General features: G+C 42.2%; 1 protein-coding gene across 4 annotated transcripts in view; it reads right to left on the bottom strand.

The window, feature by feature from the left end:
* The window catches only part of LOC138962712 (arrestin domain-containing protein 3-like), a 77,085-nt gene that overhangs the window by 35,395 nt on the left and 24,190 nt on the right, over positions 1–17,500 (bottom strand). For 3 of the 4 annotated variants that reach the window (XM_070334636.1, XM_070334633.1, XM_070334634.1), the window contains exons 3-6: positions 15,130–15,263; positions 5,928–6,053; positions 4,965–5,206; positions 1,906–2,088 (exon numbers count right to left, since the gene is read on the bottom strand). In XM_070334636.1, coding sequence (XP_070190737.1) covers positions 1,906–2,088; positions 4,965–5,206; positions 5,928–6,053; positions 15,130–15,263 — 685 coding nt within the window. The remainder of the gene's footprint in view (positions 1–1,905; positions 2,089–4,964; positions 5,207–5,927; positions 6,054–15,129; positions 15,264–17,500) is intronic. The other variant, XM_070334637.1, reaches the window with a different exon arrangement.

The following is a 17,500-nucleotide window of genomic DNA, read 5'->3' as shown; positions in this document are numbered from 1 at the left end:
TAGTCAGCGGCACAGCTGGTTCAAATACTTGTGACAGGTGAGAGCTCCAGGGATTTTTTTTTTACTTTCTCTATTCCCCCCCTCCTAGTGTTTTCTTGTCCAGTTTCTATGCCACAATCTGCGTCTGTGATGTTTCTATAATTAGAGAAAGTGTTTACGTGTATTTGATAATGCGCAGATTATTTTAGTGCTTACGGAATGTTTCTATGAATGAATATAATCAAGCTTAAACCAAGCGCACAAGTAGGATACACGAGCAATCCCCACACCCCACGAACAGTGAGGCTTGCAAGCTCTACGACCCTTGGCCATCCACTTCCAAGACGCGTCTGGCTTTTCCCGTGGTATAAGGTATAGTATAGAAAAGAATGTATGATCCAATGACAGGTGTCAGGCAAGCTCTCCGATGAACTCTAGATTTAACGTCCTCGGTGGACTTCAGCAACATAATCAAATAAAAGCGCTCATCTTTCAACCCTCATTTATGAACAGTCATGTTCGGGACTTGGGCCTAAAGGTCCAGGCAGAACGCATAACAGTTCAGGTACAAAGCCTAACAGGCGCACCTGGTCTGATGTCACTGGGGTGTTGTGAGTGCTTAGATCTCCAAGCCCTGCCCATACAGGTATGGCCGCCGTCTGGAAGACGCCTTTGTGGTCCACACAGACGCACGAACAAACACACACACTGACACACAAAGATAATTGGATGCTGTATTCTCTCTCAGGAGGAAGGAATGACGCTTTCACAATGCTTTGTCAATGAGGGTACATGTACAACAATGTGAGCTCATGTTATCGGTACTTCCATCTCTTCAACGGTTCTTCTGAAACTCCAGCCTTCGTTATCCAACCCTTACGTAGCAGGTATGTCCGCCCTTGGGGTATAACCTTAGCAGTTCACACGGGCGGGGATTTAGCTCAGTCGGTAGCGCGCTGGATTTGTATCAAGTTGGCCGCTGTCGGCGTGAGTTCGTCCCCACGTTCGGCGAGAGATTTATTTCTCAGAGTCAACATTGTGTGCAGACTCTCCTCGGTGTCCGAACACCCCCCGTGTGTACACGCAAGCACAAGACCAAGTGCGCACGAAAAAGATCCTGTAATCCATGTCAGAGTTCGGTGGGTTATAGAAACACGAAAATACCCAGCATGCTTCCTCCGAAAACGGCGTATGGCTGCCTAAATGTCGGGGTAAAAAACGGTCATACACGTAAAATTCCACTCGTGCAAAAAACACGAGTGTACGTGGGAGTTTCAGCCCACGAACGCAGAAGAAGAAGAAGCAGTTCACACAGACACGATGGCGGATCGACACAATGGCAGGCGAGAAGGCAGTCAAAGACATACGACCGATCACACTGAAGAATACGGTTACATTCGTGATCCATGTCGTATTTAAACTTATTTTGGATACGAGGACCACCATTCTTTGTCTTGCACGCGTGGACACTGAAAGACACAGCAAGCACGCAGACACGGAAAAGCACTATATGAACCAAGGACTCGATTCTGAGCAAGGACTACGATATGTGAGCCCAAATTTTGAATCTTTGCCAGTACGGTTTGACCATCATTGGTTTGGGTTTGTGGCTCTTACGGACAGACAAACACACAGACTAGATCAAACAGTCAGACAGAAAAGTAGGCACACCAAAAACAGGTAGAGACGCATGGACATAAAGACATTGACATTGAGACATACACACAGACTGACAGAAACACAACAAAACACGGAGAGAGACACGGACATACAGACAGCGGCACTGAGACAAAACACACAGACTAGATCGAACAGGCAGACAGAAAAGTAGGCACACAAAAAACAGATTGAGACACACAGGCATGCAGATAACGACACACAGACAGACACACAGACAGACACACAGACAGACACACTCCAACTGACCTGGACTAAAGACACGGTGGTGTGCGCTATCCTACGAGCACTGAGGTTCTTGATCTCTGCCCACACGGGGATGGCCTCCTTGAGGATGTATCCCTTGCGGTCCAGACGCAGGATGGCGGTGACTGTACCGGCCATGCAGCACCACGATCCCACCGCCTCGAACGTGTCGTTCTCCACTGGTAACTGTTCACACAAAACAGTAGACAAAGTTCTAAAATTATCTTTACACTTCTGCGCGCACACACACACACACACACACACACACACACACACACACACACACACACACACACACACACACACACACACACACACACAAATATATATATATATCGCAGGTCTTCCAAACTGTTTCATGTGCATATCAAAGACTCTCACAGTCCTCTCAGTGATACCAGTTCGGCTTAGCACCTGGGACCTGGCCAGGCACCTGCATCAAGTTCAAAGATCTCTATCAAACGTTGTGCATGCAACTCTCAAAACCCTACTCTCTTTCCCAAAGGCTTCAAGTGCAAACGTACAACGGAAGTGGGCATCTTCAAACCCACTATAAATTTCGCCCGGAAGCTTACAAACCAGGCAGACTGCTTTACGTGGAAAAACCCCACGGTTGATAAAGCAGGCATTGAAGGATGAAGTAGAGGAAGTAATTCATCTTGGCAAGGATAGACCAACCCCATTAACTCTTGTCTGTGTCTTTTCCTCACCCTGCTAACGAAGTCTTAACCAGGGACAAGTGTACGGGAAATGAACACAAAGCCACGCGCCACTTTTTATTTCACCCCAACACAAAGCAGCAATCGTGAGCACTTTACGACTTCCCATCTTCCATGACTGCATCGATGATTGGCGGAGGGGGGGGAGAGAGAGAGGGGGGAGGGAGAGAGAGAGAGGGGGGAGGGAGAGAGAGGGGGGAGAGGGAGAGAGAGGGGGGAGGGGGAGGGGGGAGAGGGAGGGAGAGAGAGGGAGGGAGAGAGAGGGGGGAGAGAGAGGGGGGAGAGGGAGGGAGAGAGAGGGGGGGGGAGAGAGAGAGAGAGAGAGAGAGAGAGAGAGAGAGACAGACAGACAGAAAGAGAGACACAGAAAGAGAGACCGAGACAGAGAGACAGACAGTGGAGCAATTACTGAGCTATATTCTAACATCCACCTGTTAGCTATGTGCGATTCGAGAGCATAAAAGTCCATACGAGCGAATAAAGAAGAGCAGCAGAAAAAGGCTAATACACTCTGTCCCCCCTTCCTAATGAAGAGAGGATTAGCGTTGGTTGGCACTGAGTGTAATCACACAAACAGGTAACTAATTAGAGAGCACCACCGTGCGCGGCAGACAGCGAGCAGATAATTGCCTATCGGGGCTTTAAGCGCCTTTCATCCCACTTCGCAAAGCCGGCACGTGTGAGACGAAATTATGCTATTACCGCCCCTGCCTTGTGTGGGTTTCCATATAGAACACAATAGAAGCCCGGCTATTGCAAGAGCTTCAGCTCGGCAGATGGCTTGAAACTGATAATGGGAGCTCATCCACTGAGTTACACATTATAGTGGATACACTGATTGAGTAATATAAAATCACGCTTTTACCGCCACTTTCCGCTATATACAATACAAAAGCCCGGTTACTGCAAGAGCTTCAACTCAACAGAAGGCATGAAACATATGATGGGTTGATGAAAGTTGATGCTTTACGCCCGCAAGGCTGAGCCATTCAGGGCATGTGATACGGGGGCAACCCCCTGCTTTTACTTTTGGATGATGCGTTCACCCCCGCCCCCCCCCCCCCCAAAAAAAAAATGTGTGTGTGTGTGTGTGTGTGTGTGTGTGTGTGTGTGTGTGTGTGTGTGTGTGTGTGTGTGTGTGTGTGTGTGTGTGAACAGATTTAAGCATAGCCGAGCCGTAAAAACCAAGAATAAATAAATAAAAAAATATTTTGAATAAATAAATAAAGTGATGGGAGATAAATCTACTGAGTTATATCTACAGTGCAGTAATGGATATACACTGAATTTACAACTCAGGGAGTGGATATTTCGAAGTCAGTGAGCTCATCAAACCATCTCTGTCTCCTTGGCCCACTTGAGCTTCCAGTGGAGAGAGGACACACATTTTCCCGGCACTGGAAGCCATCACCACTTGAGTAGGTCATCCGGCAGACTTCAAAGAGCTTTTGATACTGCTGGGTCGATATCAGGCTTCTCTTTGAAAAGAGTGCATCTTCCTATGGTCTAGCTGAGACAACAGCGGTGCACCAGCTTTGACGAAACGCGAATGGAAGAAAGGTAATGTGACCAAGGATCTTCCAGACTACGCTGATGTGACAGAGAAAAGTTGAGATAGCTTATAGTCTTGTATTACGAACGCCCTCATTGGCCAATTAGAGAGGAACAGGCTTCCTTTGGCTCTTTTCACTCAAGAGTAATAAGATGTTGCTGTTGTCGTTCGATGAGATCACAATTTGGACTCAAAGTGAAACAAACTTGCTGACTTATGTGGCCAAAAGACAATTAAACTTGAAGGAGAAGAATGGAATCTTGAACTTGCAGGTTTGAAAGCTACGCTATTTATCGACATTCGATCGTTCCTACATGATTTTTCTTTCTTCCCTGCACTCATATAAGAAAGAGAGAGAAAGAGAGAGAAAGAGAGAGAGAGAGAGAGAGAGAGAGAGAGAGAGAGAGAAAGAGAAAGAGAAAGAGAGAGAGAGAAAGAGAGAGAGAGAGAGAGAGAGAGAGAGAGAGAGAGAGAGAGAGAGAGAGAGAGAGAGAGAGAGACAGAGGCGAAGAACTAGTGAGGTACAACTTGATCACCCACCTGAGCACAGCAGGCTTTTTGATTTACAACGGAAGAAAAAAGTGACACACACACACACATACTCACTCACTCACTCACACTTCCATAGGAACAGACACGCCACATCGAACAACAACAACACAACCAACCAATCCACCCACACAACACACTCAAAACGGCCAGGGGTGGCAGTGGCGTAAGAAAGTCAGCTAGACGGCTAAAATCCAAAACCTCCAAAGAAAACTCCACATAGCAACACAACAACTTCTCACCGAAGCGTCAGGTTCATTGTTGAGGTCCAGAGCCCCAATGACGGCAAACTTGCTGGTGCGTTCAGTGTGTGGGCCGCCCTGTGAGAAGACGCCATGGGAGTACACAGTCATTCGCACGTAGTAACGCAGACGGCCATGCTTGCCCTTGAACGAGCTGGGGAGCTTCTGGGGCAGCGTGAACTCGAAGGGGAAGTAGTGAGACCCCGCGTGAAGAAAGCCCTCGTCGTCGATTTGTTTTTCACCTGTTGAAAGATTGGTTAGATATGAAATGATGACTGTGGGACTTAAAATGAAACTGGCCAACAAAGAAAACAAAATCAAAAAACTACAATGGTTTGTTATAGGAACGTTTAATTGTGACAAAACAAAACATTCAGGTCACTTATTTTCGACCCAGTGGTCGTTTAATACACTACAGACGACCACTTATAATACAGAAAATAAACTTATCTGACAAATTGTCAAAGCTCGTTCAGAAGATACAAGCGAAACAATGATTAAACAAAGAAAACAACTTCTCATGGATCGTAGTCCTTGCAAAAGTGTGAGAAAGTCCAAATTATCAACCTGTACTCACTCTTAACGTTTATAATATATACTCTTCGCGGAACACATTCTAACTGGAAGAGCTAGCGTTATAATAACCATTGGATGGACGAAAAATATTAATTACTGCACATGTTCTTCTTATGCGTTTTACTCTCTTTCCTCGATTACTCGAGAGAGTTGAAATAGGAACACATTCTATCTTCCTATCTGCTGCCAAAACTCGCTGCAACCACGAAGCTTTAGGAATCATGTGCTAATGCTTAACAAAGTGTAAGAAATGGATAATAAAGAAACTAATTACAAAAGAAAAAAATACAACACACCCTCCGCCTTGTCCTTTTATCCCAAAACAACAACTAAGCATCTCCTCCCAACACACATATTGATCTCTTCATAGCATTCGGTGGAACTGACCTTTTTTGGACTGACCTTTGATAGGTAGGACAGTTGTGTGATTAAAGACTTCTTCATCGGACGCTTGGATGTCACTTGATGTCATCCACTCCACCTTGGCTTCTCCTATCGCCTCCAGGCAAATACCTGCAAGTAAAGAAAAAAAAGTTAATTAATTTCGCAGCAAAGGATTATTTTCGCTCAACCCTTTTCTTCTCTAGATTGTGCAGCAAAATCACCGGCAAAATAGGTGTTTGCACGCGAAAAAGCAATAGGCTTTAATGAGACATGGGATCAAAGCAGGCTTGAAACTGACCTTTCCGTAACTAATTCGTCTACCTTCCAGATATCCCCCAAAGCTCTTGCTTACAGCAGGAAATCAAATATCGTAGGTCTTTGAATGATAAAGCAAAATTTAGAGAACTAGAAGTTGACATCTCTATTCGTTATTGTCTAGACGGCAATGATAAACATAAATCAAGACATAAACCACACATTATCCATCATTTCCTCCCAACAAAAAAGTACACCTGCTAACCCATTACCAGCGAAAACAGGCTTAAAACTTATCCAGCATATAAACGCCCCCACAGAGGATTATAGTGGACATTCCATCATTTCCTCTCACCAGAAAAAATAGCATTAACAAGATTCAAGACTATAGCAAACAGGCTTAAAACTTATCCAGCATATAAACGCCCCCAAAGAGGATTATAGTGGACGTTCCATTATTTCCTCTCACCAGAAAAAAATATCATAAACAAGATTCAACACTAGAGCAAACAGGCTTAACACTTATCCAGCATATAAACGCCCCCAAAGAGGATTATAGCGAATGCTCCATCATTTCCTCTCACCAGAAAAAAATACCATGAAAAAGATTCAACACTAGAGCAAACAGGCTCAAAACTTATCCAGCATAAAATCCCCCCCAAAGATAATAACAGCGACTCCTCCACGGAAACAGACGAAAATATCTGCCATCCTCGAGCGAAATGAAGGCAATTTAGAAGACATCATTTCGCCTTCCGTCAGACCTAGACACCTCTTAATCAATTGATATCCTACCTTTCACTCTCAGGAAGCTGACCCCTATGGCTCAAAATCCTGAGGAGAAAATCTTCCTGGGCCTAACCATAGAAGAAAGGATAGACGGGGAGATCTAGTAGATCTAATCACATCGTGTATGCACAATCAATGCCCTGGACATATAGTCCGATCCTTGAAATAGGAATAGAAACATCGAACACAAGATTAACTTTGTGTGTGGTTGCCTCACGTGCACCGGTCGTCGCTAACTCCAAAGAAGATGGACAGCATTATCAGAAAACTGATATCGGTAATTTCTCTTCGGAGGTTCTACGTTTACTTTGGGTGTTGGATATTTTGTACCTTGTGTGTGTGTATTTGTTCGTGATGATTCTGTGTGTTGTGTTTGAAGTGAACAGTCTTTCCATTCAGCTATTGAAATCGATTTACTTTATCTTTAATTATATTTTAGCTTTGCGCTTATATCAAAGATAATGTACACACAATCAGTTTATTTTTTTTTTATACCTCAATTGGATTAATCAATAATATCACGTTAAATTAAGAGAAAACTTTTTGAAAAAATGAACAAAGCGTGTGTTTGCTGTTTCTTTGATTTTTTGCCTCATTTGAATTCCCTTCTTTATGCAATAAAACACAGAATGTCGATAAACGAAAAGAAGAGGAGACAATAACGATCTGCGAATGTGTTGTTTCATTCATTTGTTGTTTAGTTTTCATATCGTTACCCCTTCCTCTATGCAACGAAACACGGCGCGTCGCAATACAGAAAAGGCAATTTCGTACATATATCAAAACAGCCAAACCAATCAAGGGCAATCTGCTCTCATGCCAGCCAGATCCTCCCATTGGAGTGAGCAATAGATTAGCAAGGAAGACGCAACCTCGAAGCAGACGTCAGCAAAAGGAATGGCAGGTAATATCAGCCCCGTGAAAAATCCCCCAGACCAATTGTGATCGAATTCTCCCTGACGGTCATTACAAAGGCTTGCGGGCAGGGACATTATTGGCGTTTTCTTTGCAGAGAACGGACATCATTACAGCTCGCCTTATCAATAACACTACGGGATCCTTCCCCGGCCTGCCATCAAAATTCAATGCAACAAGTATCCCCGTCATCCGTCTCCATGCAAATTTATGGTAATGCCGAATCTTTACGTAGGAAGCTGCTTGGATGAAAACTACAAACTAGAGAATCAATACGCGGACAAATCAGAGAGAGAAAAAAAAGCGTTCTCTTCGCCGTTGAGATGGGAGAATGACGCAGCAGAGGTCATCACCAAGGCCTTCCATTCGTAGACAACAGTCCAAACGACCAGCATACAAAGCACTTAACAATAACCGTTTCCGCCGGAATGTATCCAGCAGAAAATTGATGTCTCATAAAAAGTATGGAGTTAAAAGAACGAGAAGACGCTGCTTACAAAGACATATTATCTGAGGGAAGTATCTCCACAATCCATAATGCCTTTCCATTATTAACCGCAGAATTAGTTGACAGGATGGACAGCAAGAAACATTAGAGGGTATTTGCAATGCGACTAGGAATAAGCAATCATAACAAACTGAATCAGACAGCCGACGAATTCGCAAGATTATGGGCATGCAGACAAAGTTAGCAGAATCACAACCTCCTTTAGAATACCAGATACCAAATGCAAAGTAAAAGTAAAACTGACGATCATGACCCGTTATTTCTTCCAATTTCAAATCTCATTTACTGATTATTAGTTTCAAGTTTTTAACGCTGAAACTGTCATTTACGCTCTTCTGGCTAACCCTACGGTAATAACTGTGCTTTTTCGAGTTTGCTTGATGATTGTCATTTCTTTTCCAATCGTTTTGAACACCCACAAATACGCAGACAACGCAGCACTAACTCTTTTACAAAGAAAATTGATTTCGCAACTATCACCCTCCCCCGTTACCATTTGACACTACTGCTCAAAGTGGATTTACCCCCAACAAATAGTACCATCGCGATGAATGGCAAAGAAGCCGAAGCTCGCGCTAATCCAATATTGGACTAAACATAACGAGTGGCCACACAGTGAGATTACCGTAGGAGGACGACAAAGTCACTGCTGGCGTGCATGCAAATCACTTAGCAGGCAGCGCTCCCCTCTTGTTGGAAAGGAAAGGGAGATAAATCCGTCGAGGCTCCGGAGACATCCATCTACATGGAAATGACGGTGCCTGGAAAGTCTGGCCCCACTATGATGGAATAAATCCCCTGTCTGTGCATGGGTCGGCCTATAACACTTCCATCACAGCGGTTCCCAACAATGCGGGGCCACACTGGGGCAATGGAAAGAGGCGCACAAGCGGAAGATACTGCAGACCTGTCCAAGAGTATTGTCAGTAGTGGTGCGATAGATGGGCTGGAGTCCAAGTTTTTTTCTCCCCTTTTGTGCTTTGCTTTTTCTTTGGCTCTAAAGAAACTTGTCAAACAGCCTGGTTACTGCGCCGCACCACGTTGTCGTAAGTACGAAGTCGTATGCCGATGGCCAGTACACGCGTGTTCATGTAGGCATGTACAGACGAGGACGTACACTTTACTGCTCGTCAACATTTCTGTCTGAATAGTGTCTTGTATATGTTCCAATACTGTCCCTTACCCACTAGCTACCCTTTCAAACTTGTTCTTTTCTTCTTCTTACATGACGTTTTGTTTATTTGTTCCAATACTGTCCCTTACCTATGGCATTCCGTTTGTCAAATAATTATGTGGATACTTTTTCATGTTTTTTTCCCCAGTTTTAGCTAAATAATCATTATTTAGAAGCTCATGTGCTAAATAAGTAATTGTTTATAAACAATGTAAAAAAATTCTAAATAATTGTTTGCTTACGTATGTGAAGGAAATCACGAATAACACTAACAGGCAAAGTTTGATAGTGATATCCTCCACGCTTTTAGAGCGCTAACCAGAGATAATAGAGTGACGTAGTGAAGTGTGGTTTCACGGATTGTAAATTCAGCTCACTGACCGAGAGAGTTGACTTTGTAAATCGCAACGAAGATATCGTTACACTTAACCACTGTCCAGGGACAGGTTGTCACGGGAACCGACCGGGAGAAAGGAAGCCCGAGTAGAGCACTTAACAGGTAAATGGAATAAGCATTTGAATATCGTTAATGTTTATCGCATAAGTCGAATCGACTAACACTGTAACTTTAAACATAGCAGACAGATATCTAAGACAAGATGTCCGCTATTTATGTTGTGCAGTGCGTCGTGTAACCGGTCATAAAGGAAAATAGCGGCCAGATGACAGAATGAAGGATCTGAGGAGCCGCCGGAATATTACGCCTTTAGACTCGCATAGCTGAGATTCGACGGGATTTCTAGAAGCTAGTGCACGGTTATGTTTGTCCGTAGAGTTGGACCATAGTGGTCACAGGGCGGTGGAAACTGAGTAGACCGAGGTCACCAGTAGCAGGAATTAGTAGTAAAATACATTTCCTAGTGAACAGCAATAGAAGCTGTGTAATTCTGCGTATGACCAGAATTAAAATATGTCTACAATATCTTAATTACTTAAGAGATACGGAATATTTAGTAGACAGAGCAGACGGTGTTTTAAGTCTGCCGTAGTAGAAACTATAACTGATTTTTGTTGACTACACACGAGCCGTGAGTAGATACCTGTAAACTAGATATCGTGTGCCTGTGAGTCCATGGACTGTTTTTTGTAGTTTTATACCTCAGTGAAGGATGGAGTTTTGTCATTGCAATTGTGTACGAGATTGCCATCTCGAGTGTTTTTGCCTACCAAAACTGTGAGTACTGGATTTTTGAGTACCTAACCTTTATGTTCATGATTGTGTGTATTTGTGTGTATGCTGTCATACCTGTATAATACAGTGGAGGGAACCTACATTTGGAGTTGTGTTTGTTTCTGTATGATAGCGTACTAGCGCATTTGCATTCATTCACAACGTAAATCATTCATTGTTTACGTAAATAATGTATTGTTTACACAAATAATCACTTATTTCACAAAATAATATTTTTTGGGTGGATAAAATGAGCAGTTGCTAAATAAATCATTGTTTACCTATATAATGCATTATTTAGCAGATTCGCTAAATAATGAAAACTGCTTTCCCTAAACAATTCATTGTTTTGGGAAAGCAGTTTTCATTATTTAGGGGAATCAAGAATTGACTTCTAAGCTTCATTTTTTTTCTTTGTGTATATATACTACTAGATGAATACCCGCTTCGCCGGGTACGGCTTCGCCGGGAAGAAGTAGAGCTCAATAACCGGCTGCGCCGGGTGTACGCCGGCTTTGCCGGCGCACAACACTAAGGAAGGGAGATAAATACGCAAAACACTGGAGAAGATAAGGAAGAGTAATACCCGGCTTCGCCGGGACAGTGACCTTCTAAAAATAGTATAACGGGAATATGGATTGAGCGTTGTCGACAGTGACCTTCTAAAAATAGAAACGGGAATATGGATTGACGCCACACGAAGGAAGGGATATAAACGCTGAAAACACTGAAGAAGATAAGGAAGAGTTACTGGGAATGGATCCAGAGAAAAACCAAAACAGGTTCAGCGCTGCGCGCTGAGAGCACGTGTTGAAATATCTCATCGACCAGGTTGTGTCCGGGGTGTACCTGAATATGGCCACCAAATTTGAAAGAGATCCATCGAGAACTTTGGCCGTGCATCGCGGACACACACACACACACACACACACACACACACACAGACACACACACACGCACACAGACACAAGTCGTATATATATAATAGATAATTCAATACAAGGTATCTCCAAACAATATTTATCAGAAAATGTTCGTAAATTTGTTTATTTTACAAGCTGAAATTGCCGTACAAAAAGAACTGAATGCGCAAATCCCCTCATTCCCAATTTACTCTTAACTTTTGATTCTTCCTGAACTCTCTTCTCCGTCGTCCTCTCCCCCAAAATAATATCCAAACAACAGCTATTTTAAGATAGGAGTGTGTGGAGAGACCTTGTATTCAATTATAGTAATCACTGAAAGACATAAAACTTAGTTCAGAAGCGAATCCTAGAAACACCTAAATAATGGAAAATGTGTTGGCTAAACAATTCATTGTTTACGAAAATAATTCACTCTTTACGTAAATAATGATTTATTTAGCAACATTGCTGATTGTTTATAAACAATGTAATATAAGTCTAAATAATATATTGTTTACGTAAACAATATATTATTTAGTTGCTAAATAAATCATTATTTACGTAAACAATGAATTATTTACGTAAACAATGAATTGTTTAGGTAAATAATGAATGGTTTACGTAAACAAAAAATTATTTAGAATTGTTTTACATTGTTTATAAACAATTACTTATTTAGCACATGAGCTTCTAAATAATGATTATTTAGCTAAAACTGGTGAAAAAAACATGAAAAAGTATCCAAATAATTATTTGACAAATGGAATGCCATAGGTTACTGCGCCGCACCACGTTGTCGTAAGTACGAAGTCGTATGCCGATGGCCAGTACACGCGTGTTCATGTAGGCATGTACAGACGAGGACGTACACTTTACTGCTCGTCAACATTTCTGTCTGAATAGTGTCTTGTATTTGTTCCAATACTGTCCCTTGCCCACTAGCTACTCTTTTAAACTTTTTCTTTTCTTCTTCTTATGTGACGTTTTGTTTATTTGTTCCAATACTGTCCCTTGCCCACTAGCTACTCTTTTAAACTTTTTCTTTTCTTCTTCTCATATGACGTTTTGTTTATTTGTTCCAATACTGTCCCTTACCCACTAGCTACTCTTTCAAACTTTTTCTTTTCTTCTTCTCATATGACGTTTTGTTTATTTGTTCCAATACTGTCCCTTACCCACTAGCTACTCTTTCAAACTTTTTCTTTTCTTCTTCTCATATGACGTTTTGTTTATTTGTTCCAATACTGTCCCTTACCCACTAGCTACTCTTTCAAACTTGTTCCTTTCTTCTTCTTATATGACGTTTTGTTTATTTGTTCCAATACTGTCCCTTGCCCACTAGCTACTCTTTCAAACTTTTTCTTTTCTTCTTCTTATATGACGTTTTGTTTATTTGTTCCCCAGTGTGTTTTCAATAAACATACCAGAAAACCCTTCGTTTTCTTGTTGTTCAAATGTCAAACACGGCAGCTCTGTTGTTCACAAATATTGCGAACAGAAGACGACATAAGTATATAGCCTCATACAATCAAGTGCGCCTAGATGCAAGACTGGGGTGTGTGTGGGAGCAGACGTGTCCCAATATAGCCAATACAGGGCTACAAGGGTGAGCGAACTAGGCTGCAGAAGTGGGTAAGTGATTTACTGACTGTGATATGATCACGGCCATCAGGCCAGTGATTACCAGCTCTATTGCCAGCCGAGTGAGACCGGAGTTCCATCATCCATCATGCAGCGCCATCTTTTTCCTTCCGTCGTGGATCGGCTTCGCACATTCTCTCCGCCCTAGCCCCCGCTATATGCTGTTTTTGATAACATATTTTTGGGATAATCAGGTCTATTCTGGCTGGCAGATGGAACAGGAGTTATGGATGATAGGGGGCACTGGGCAATCCATTTTATCTGGCAGGCTTGCACAAACCTCATCTTCGAAACACACAACTGAACAAGCAAGAATGAGTGTGTGTCGTATTCATGGCGACGTGTGGGCGTGAAAGCAGCCTGAACGATGGGCTTCTTTGGGTAAGAACAGTCCGGGATATGAGACTTTGATTTATCTCCATATTCTCGTTATTATTTTAGGCCACATGTCTTATCTGGCTGGAATTTTTCCTATCAAAATGTCTATGTTTTTCCCTCTTAATTGTGATATAATAATATGAGCATCACAATTATTTTCTCTCTAAACGATCAGGCCGATTTGTTCTCAAATGGTAGCAAGGGAGTACGTAGAACGTTAAACAAACAGACACCCTTATTGACCTCTCTTTCCCTTGTGTGTGATTAAAAGTCGATTTTATGTTGGACAAAAAGCTTATTTATCATTCAAATTCGCATATAAACAGCATGAATTTGACAGCTGTACATCTGTAAGACCTAATCAACACTCACCATCCTAATTTCCACGAAGCGACACGGCCCGTTCCCTGAAGCTGCTGTAAGAGGTACATTCCCTGTGTATACGATCGTATTCACCACGACATATCTATTTAGGTTTTAACATATGTTATATGTTATATGAAGTCTTATATCGCGCGCGTATCTCCAGACTCGGACTCAAGGCGCAGGGATCTATTTATGCCGTGTGAGATGGAATTGTTTACACAATACATCACGCATTCACATCGACCAGCAGATCGCAGCCATTTCGGCGCATATCCTACTTTTCACGGCCTATTATTCCAAGTCACACGGGTATTTTGGTGGACATTTTTTATCTATGCCTATACAATTTTGCCAGGAAAGACCCTTTTGTCAATCGTAGGATCTTTAACGTGCACACCCCAATGTAGTGTACACGAAGGGACCTCGGTTTTTCGTCTCATCCGAAAGACTAGCACTTGAAACCACCACCTAGGTTAGGAAAGGGGGGAGAAAATTGCTAACGCCCTGACCCAGGGTCGAACTCGCAACCTCTCGCTTCCGAGCGCAAGTGCGTTACCACTCGGCCACCCAGGATAAGAGCAACCTTCAACTTAGACGTATACCACAAATCCAAAGCCTGGGTGCTTTCTGTGCAAAGTTGGACTTTCCCGGACGAATTGATTTCACAGATTTACACTAGCGTCCTTTAAGAAATTAATTCATAAAAAAGTCATATTATTGACTTTTGCCATGTGTCCAAGTAAAGGGTTGGTTGGTTGGTTGGTTGGTTAGTTATTATTTTCAGCTGGTATTGATATTCGAGACTGATGCAAGTTTGTTTTCTTTCTCAGTTCACATGGCAAGCTCCATGCTTAAAACTATTTACAATCAGGTCCATCACTGTAAAAAGAAAGAACCAAGTGGAGGGATGGTCCAATCCCAAAAGCCTGGGCGGGCAGATCTGAGGTAGTCTATCGATGAAATCGTTTACACGGGAAGGAAAAACAGTGCCTTAAAAAAAATATTATATATTAACCCTCATCATCTTGAGTCCACGAAGCGATATACATTTTCCTGTCCCCTGAAACTTAACTCAGTGAGAAACGTAAAAACTCGATACTCACTTTGCACATACATAGCCTCCTTGACGACGATCCAGCCATAGCCGTAGACCGTCTCACCGGCGAAGTAGGTGGCCGTAGGGTTGTTGAAGACGATCTGAAACTTCTCCACCTTGTCCATCATCAGAGGAACAGACCTGGAACACGCAGTACACAACAACGCGTGAAAAATCCATTGTTATCTCCAATGAATTAACCAAATGAGGTTCAATCATTACTAATTGAGGCATGGTGCTATGAGTTAACCAAAAGAACTTCAACCATTACTAATTGAGGCAATGCAGTGTTAAACACAAGATCAAAGAAAGAGAGGCAAGTAAGCGATAGTAATTAAATCAGGATAAAGATCGTTCGTTTATTACAATGTTCTGATTTTTAATGCTCTTTCAAACATTTCTTCCAAATGCGTGTATGGACTCACAAGCATGAGGTTTGGCACTAAATAGTGGCCACACTAGCCCGATTTTAGCCCTCCAGATTGTAAACCGTTGGTTTTTTATGAAGGGTCTTGCATATATACAAACCATTATCAGACAATATATGAGCTGAAACACCAATTACAGATAGTCTGGAGGGTTAAAGTAGGATGAGTGTGGCTACTGCTCAGTGTCAAACCTCCTACTGGTGAGATAAATTCCGAATTTGAAACAAATATTTGTTAAAAAGCGTAAAAATCAAACCACTTGACCTACATACTTAAAACTGTGTAAAACTCCACATCTCAAACGAATGCACACGAAAAATGAAGTACTCCGCTGAACACATGTGGGACTTCTTAGCATTCTAGAGGGTGTCATTTTTTGGGTCACCCTGTACATGCGAGTTAGTTATGAACAACTACGTTGCCCTTAGATACCATGTTAAAGACGGCAAATAAACAATTACGAAGTCATAAGTTGAAACTAAATAGTGAAAGTGTAAAGGCATGGGCTAACAAGTTGTCAAGAACAAGGAAGGCGCATATGCAGTAGTGGACACGCTGTTGTTTCAAATTTCAAAAAAATAGTTCAACAGCAATTGTTTTGTTTTCTTTTTTTCTCGAATGTACTCAAAACGGATCCATGCAAGATAACCAAGCTTTGCTGTCTCGCCAACTTAATCCTACATGATACGTCGGCAACTTTTATTACCGCTGTAATGCGATTCGTTTGCCCTTCTTTATTCTCCGTCCGATGGCTGAAACAAACAGCGCTTAAGACGGCTGAACTAGGGAAGCAGAGCCGAGACTGTCTGATGACATCAGTTTCTGCTCCCTGGGCAAGTCAGCACAAGGCAAAACTCCCACGCACACTTTCGGGATGAACTTTACAGACACTTGTTCGCTGTCTTCTGGCATACATTACAGAAGTTGCGGGTAGAACGACCGAATATTGAGTGTGGAACCGTGACAAAGATGATGTCACTACTCTCGTCTCAGACTGACGGTGTATAACATCCCATTTGCATCCTGAACTCAGGTAAAATGAGTTACTTCCCGTCGGGTCTCATTTATCCCTGACAGGATGCCTTGGTTTTCTTTCTGTGGGGAAGAAATCGATTATTTTTTTAAACATATTTAGAGCTTTTCGTAATGTGTTATTGATATAAGCAGATTCGCGATCGTCGATAATGATTTGTATGGTGTTGTGTAATATTTAAATGACAAAGGATTGATATGTAAGACAGTTTCAAGCGAGCTATCTTTCGCGGGTGTATTTACTGTGCAAACAACTCTAAATATGGCAAAAGTGTCACGTGATAATCAACTTTGGCTACGAAGCAGACGATACTTTTTTCCGTAGCCAGTTGAGAGTGATGCAACAATATCACGGTCTCCTTCCCACAGCAGTCTCAACATTTCGACTTGTTTTAACCTTAGAACGATGTCTTTATCATAACTGTGAAGAACAGAACGGAGATCACTGTCGAAGTCGGCCAATCTGCAATCACTTTCGTCTCAGTTCGTCTCTCAGAAACATTAGGCCTAAAAAAATAAAATAAAAATAGGTGTGGTTACGGTAACCCGACCTACCCTATTTTTAGGGGCCGACCCTATAACTTTTTATTACATTTGTCACAACAACAACAAAAAAACAAAAAAAAACCGAGTGCAGAAAACGCAATGAAAGCGACAGCGCTCGAGTCGCACACTTATTTCCCTGTCAAGTAGGTTTAATTTGTACACATTAGAAAAAAAAGTTAAAAAAAAAAAAGTGATTGCCTACCTTCCTACCCTATTTTTTTGTGTGGCTATGTTACCTTAACCACACCTTTTTTTTGGCCTTAGCGAAAAACATATGGGAGATAACTCTGTATTCTTGTTTTGATCGATTCCGCGCAGTAATTATGCACCCTGTCAGAGAGATATGCCAGCGATACGGCATAGACGGATGAT

The sequence above is a fragment of the Littorina saxatilis genome, linkage group LG3 (genome assembly GCF_037325665.1).
Source record: "Littorina saxatilis isolate snail1 linkage group LG3, US_GU_Lsax_2.0, whole genome shotgun sequence".
Taxonomy (NCBI): domain Eukaryota; kingdom Metazoa; phylum Mollusca; class Gastropoda; order Littorinimorpha; family Littorinidae; genus Littorina; species Littorina saxatilis.
The sequence above is the reverse complement of the archived record's forward strand: the minus strand, read 5'-3'. Positions and strand labels throughout refer to the sequence as shown.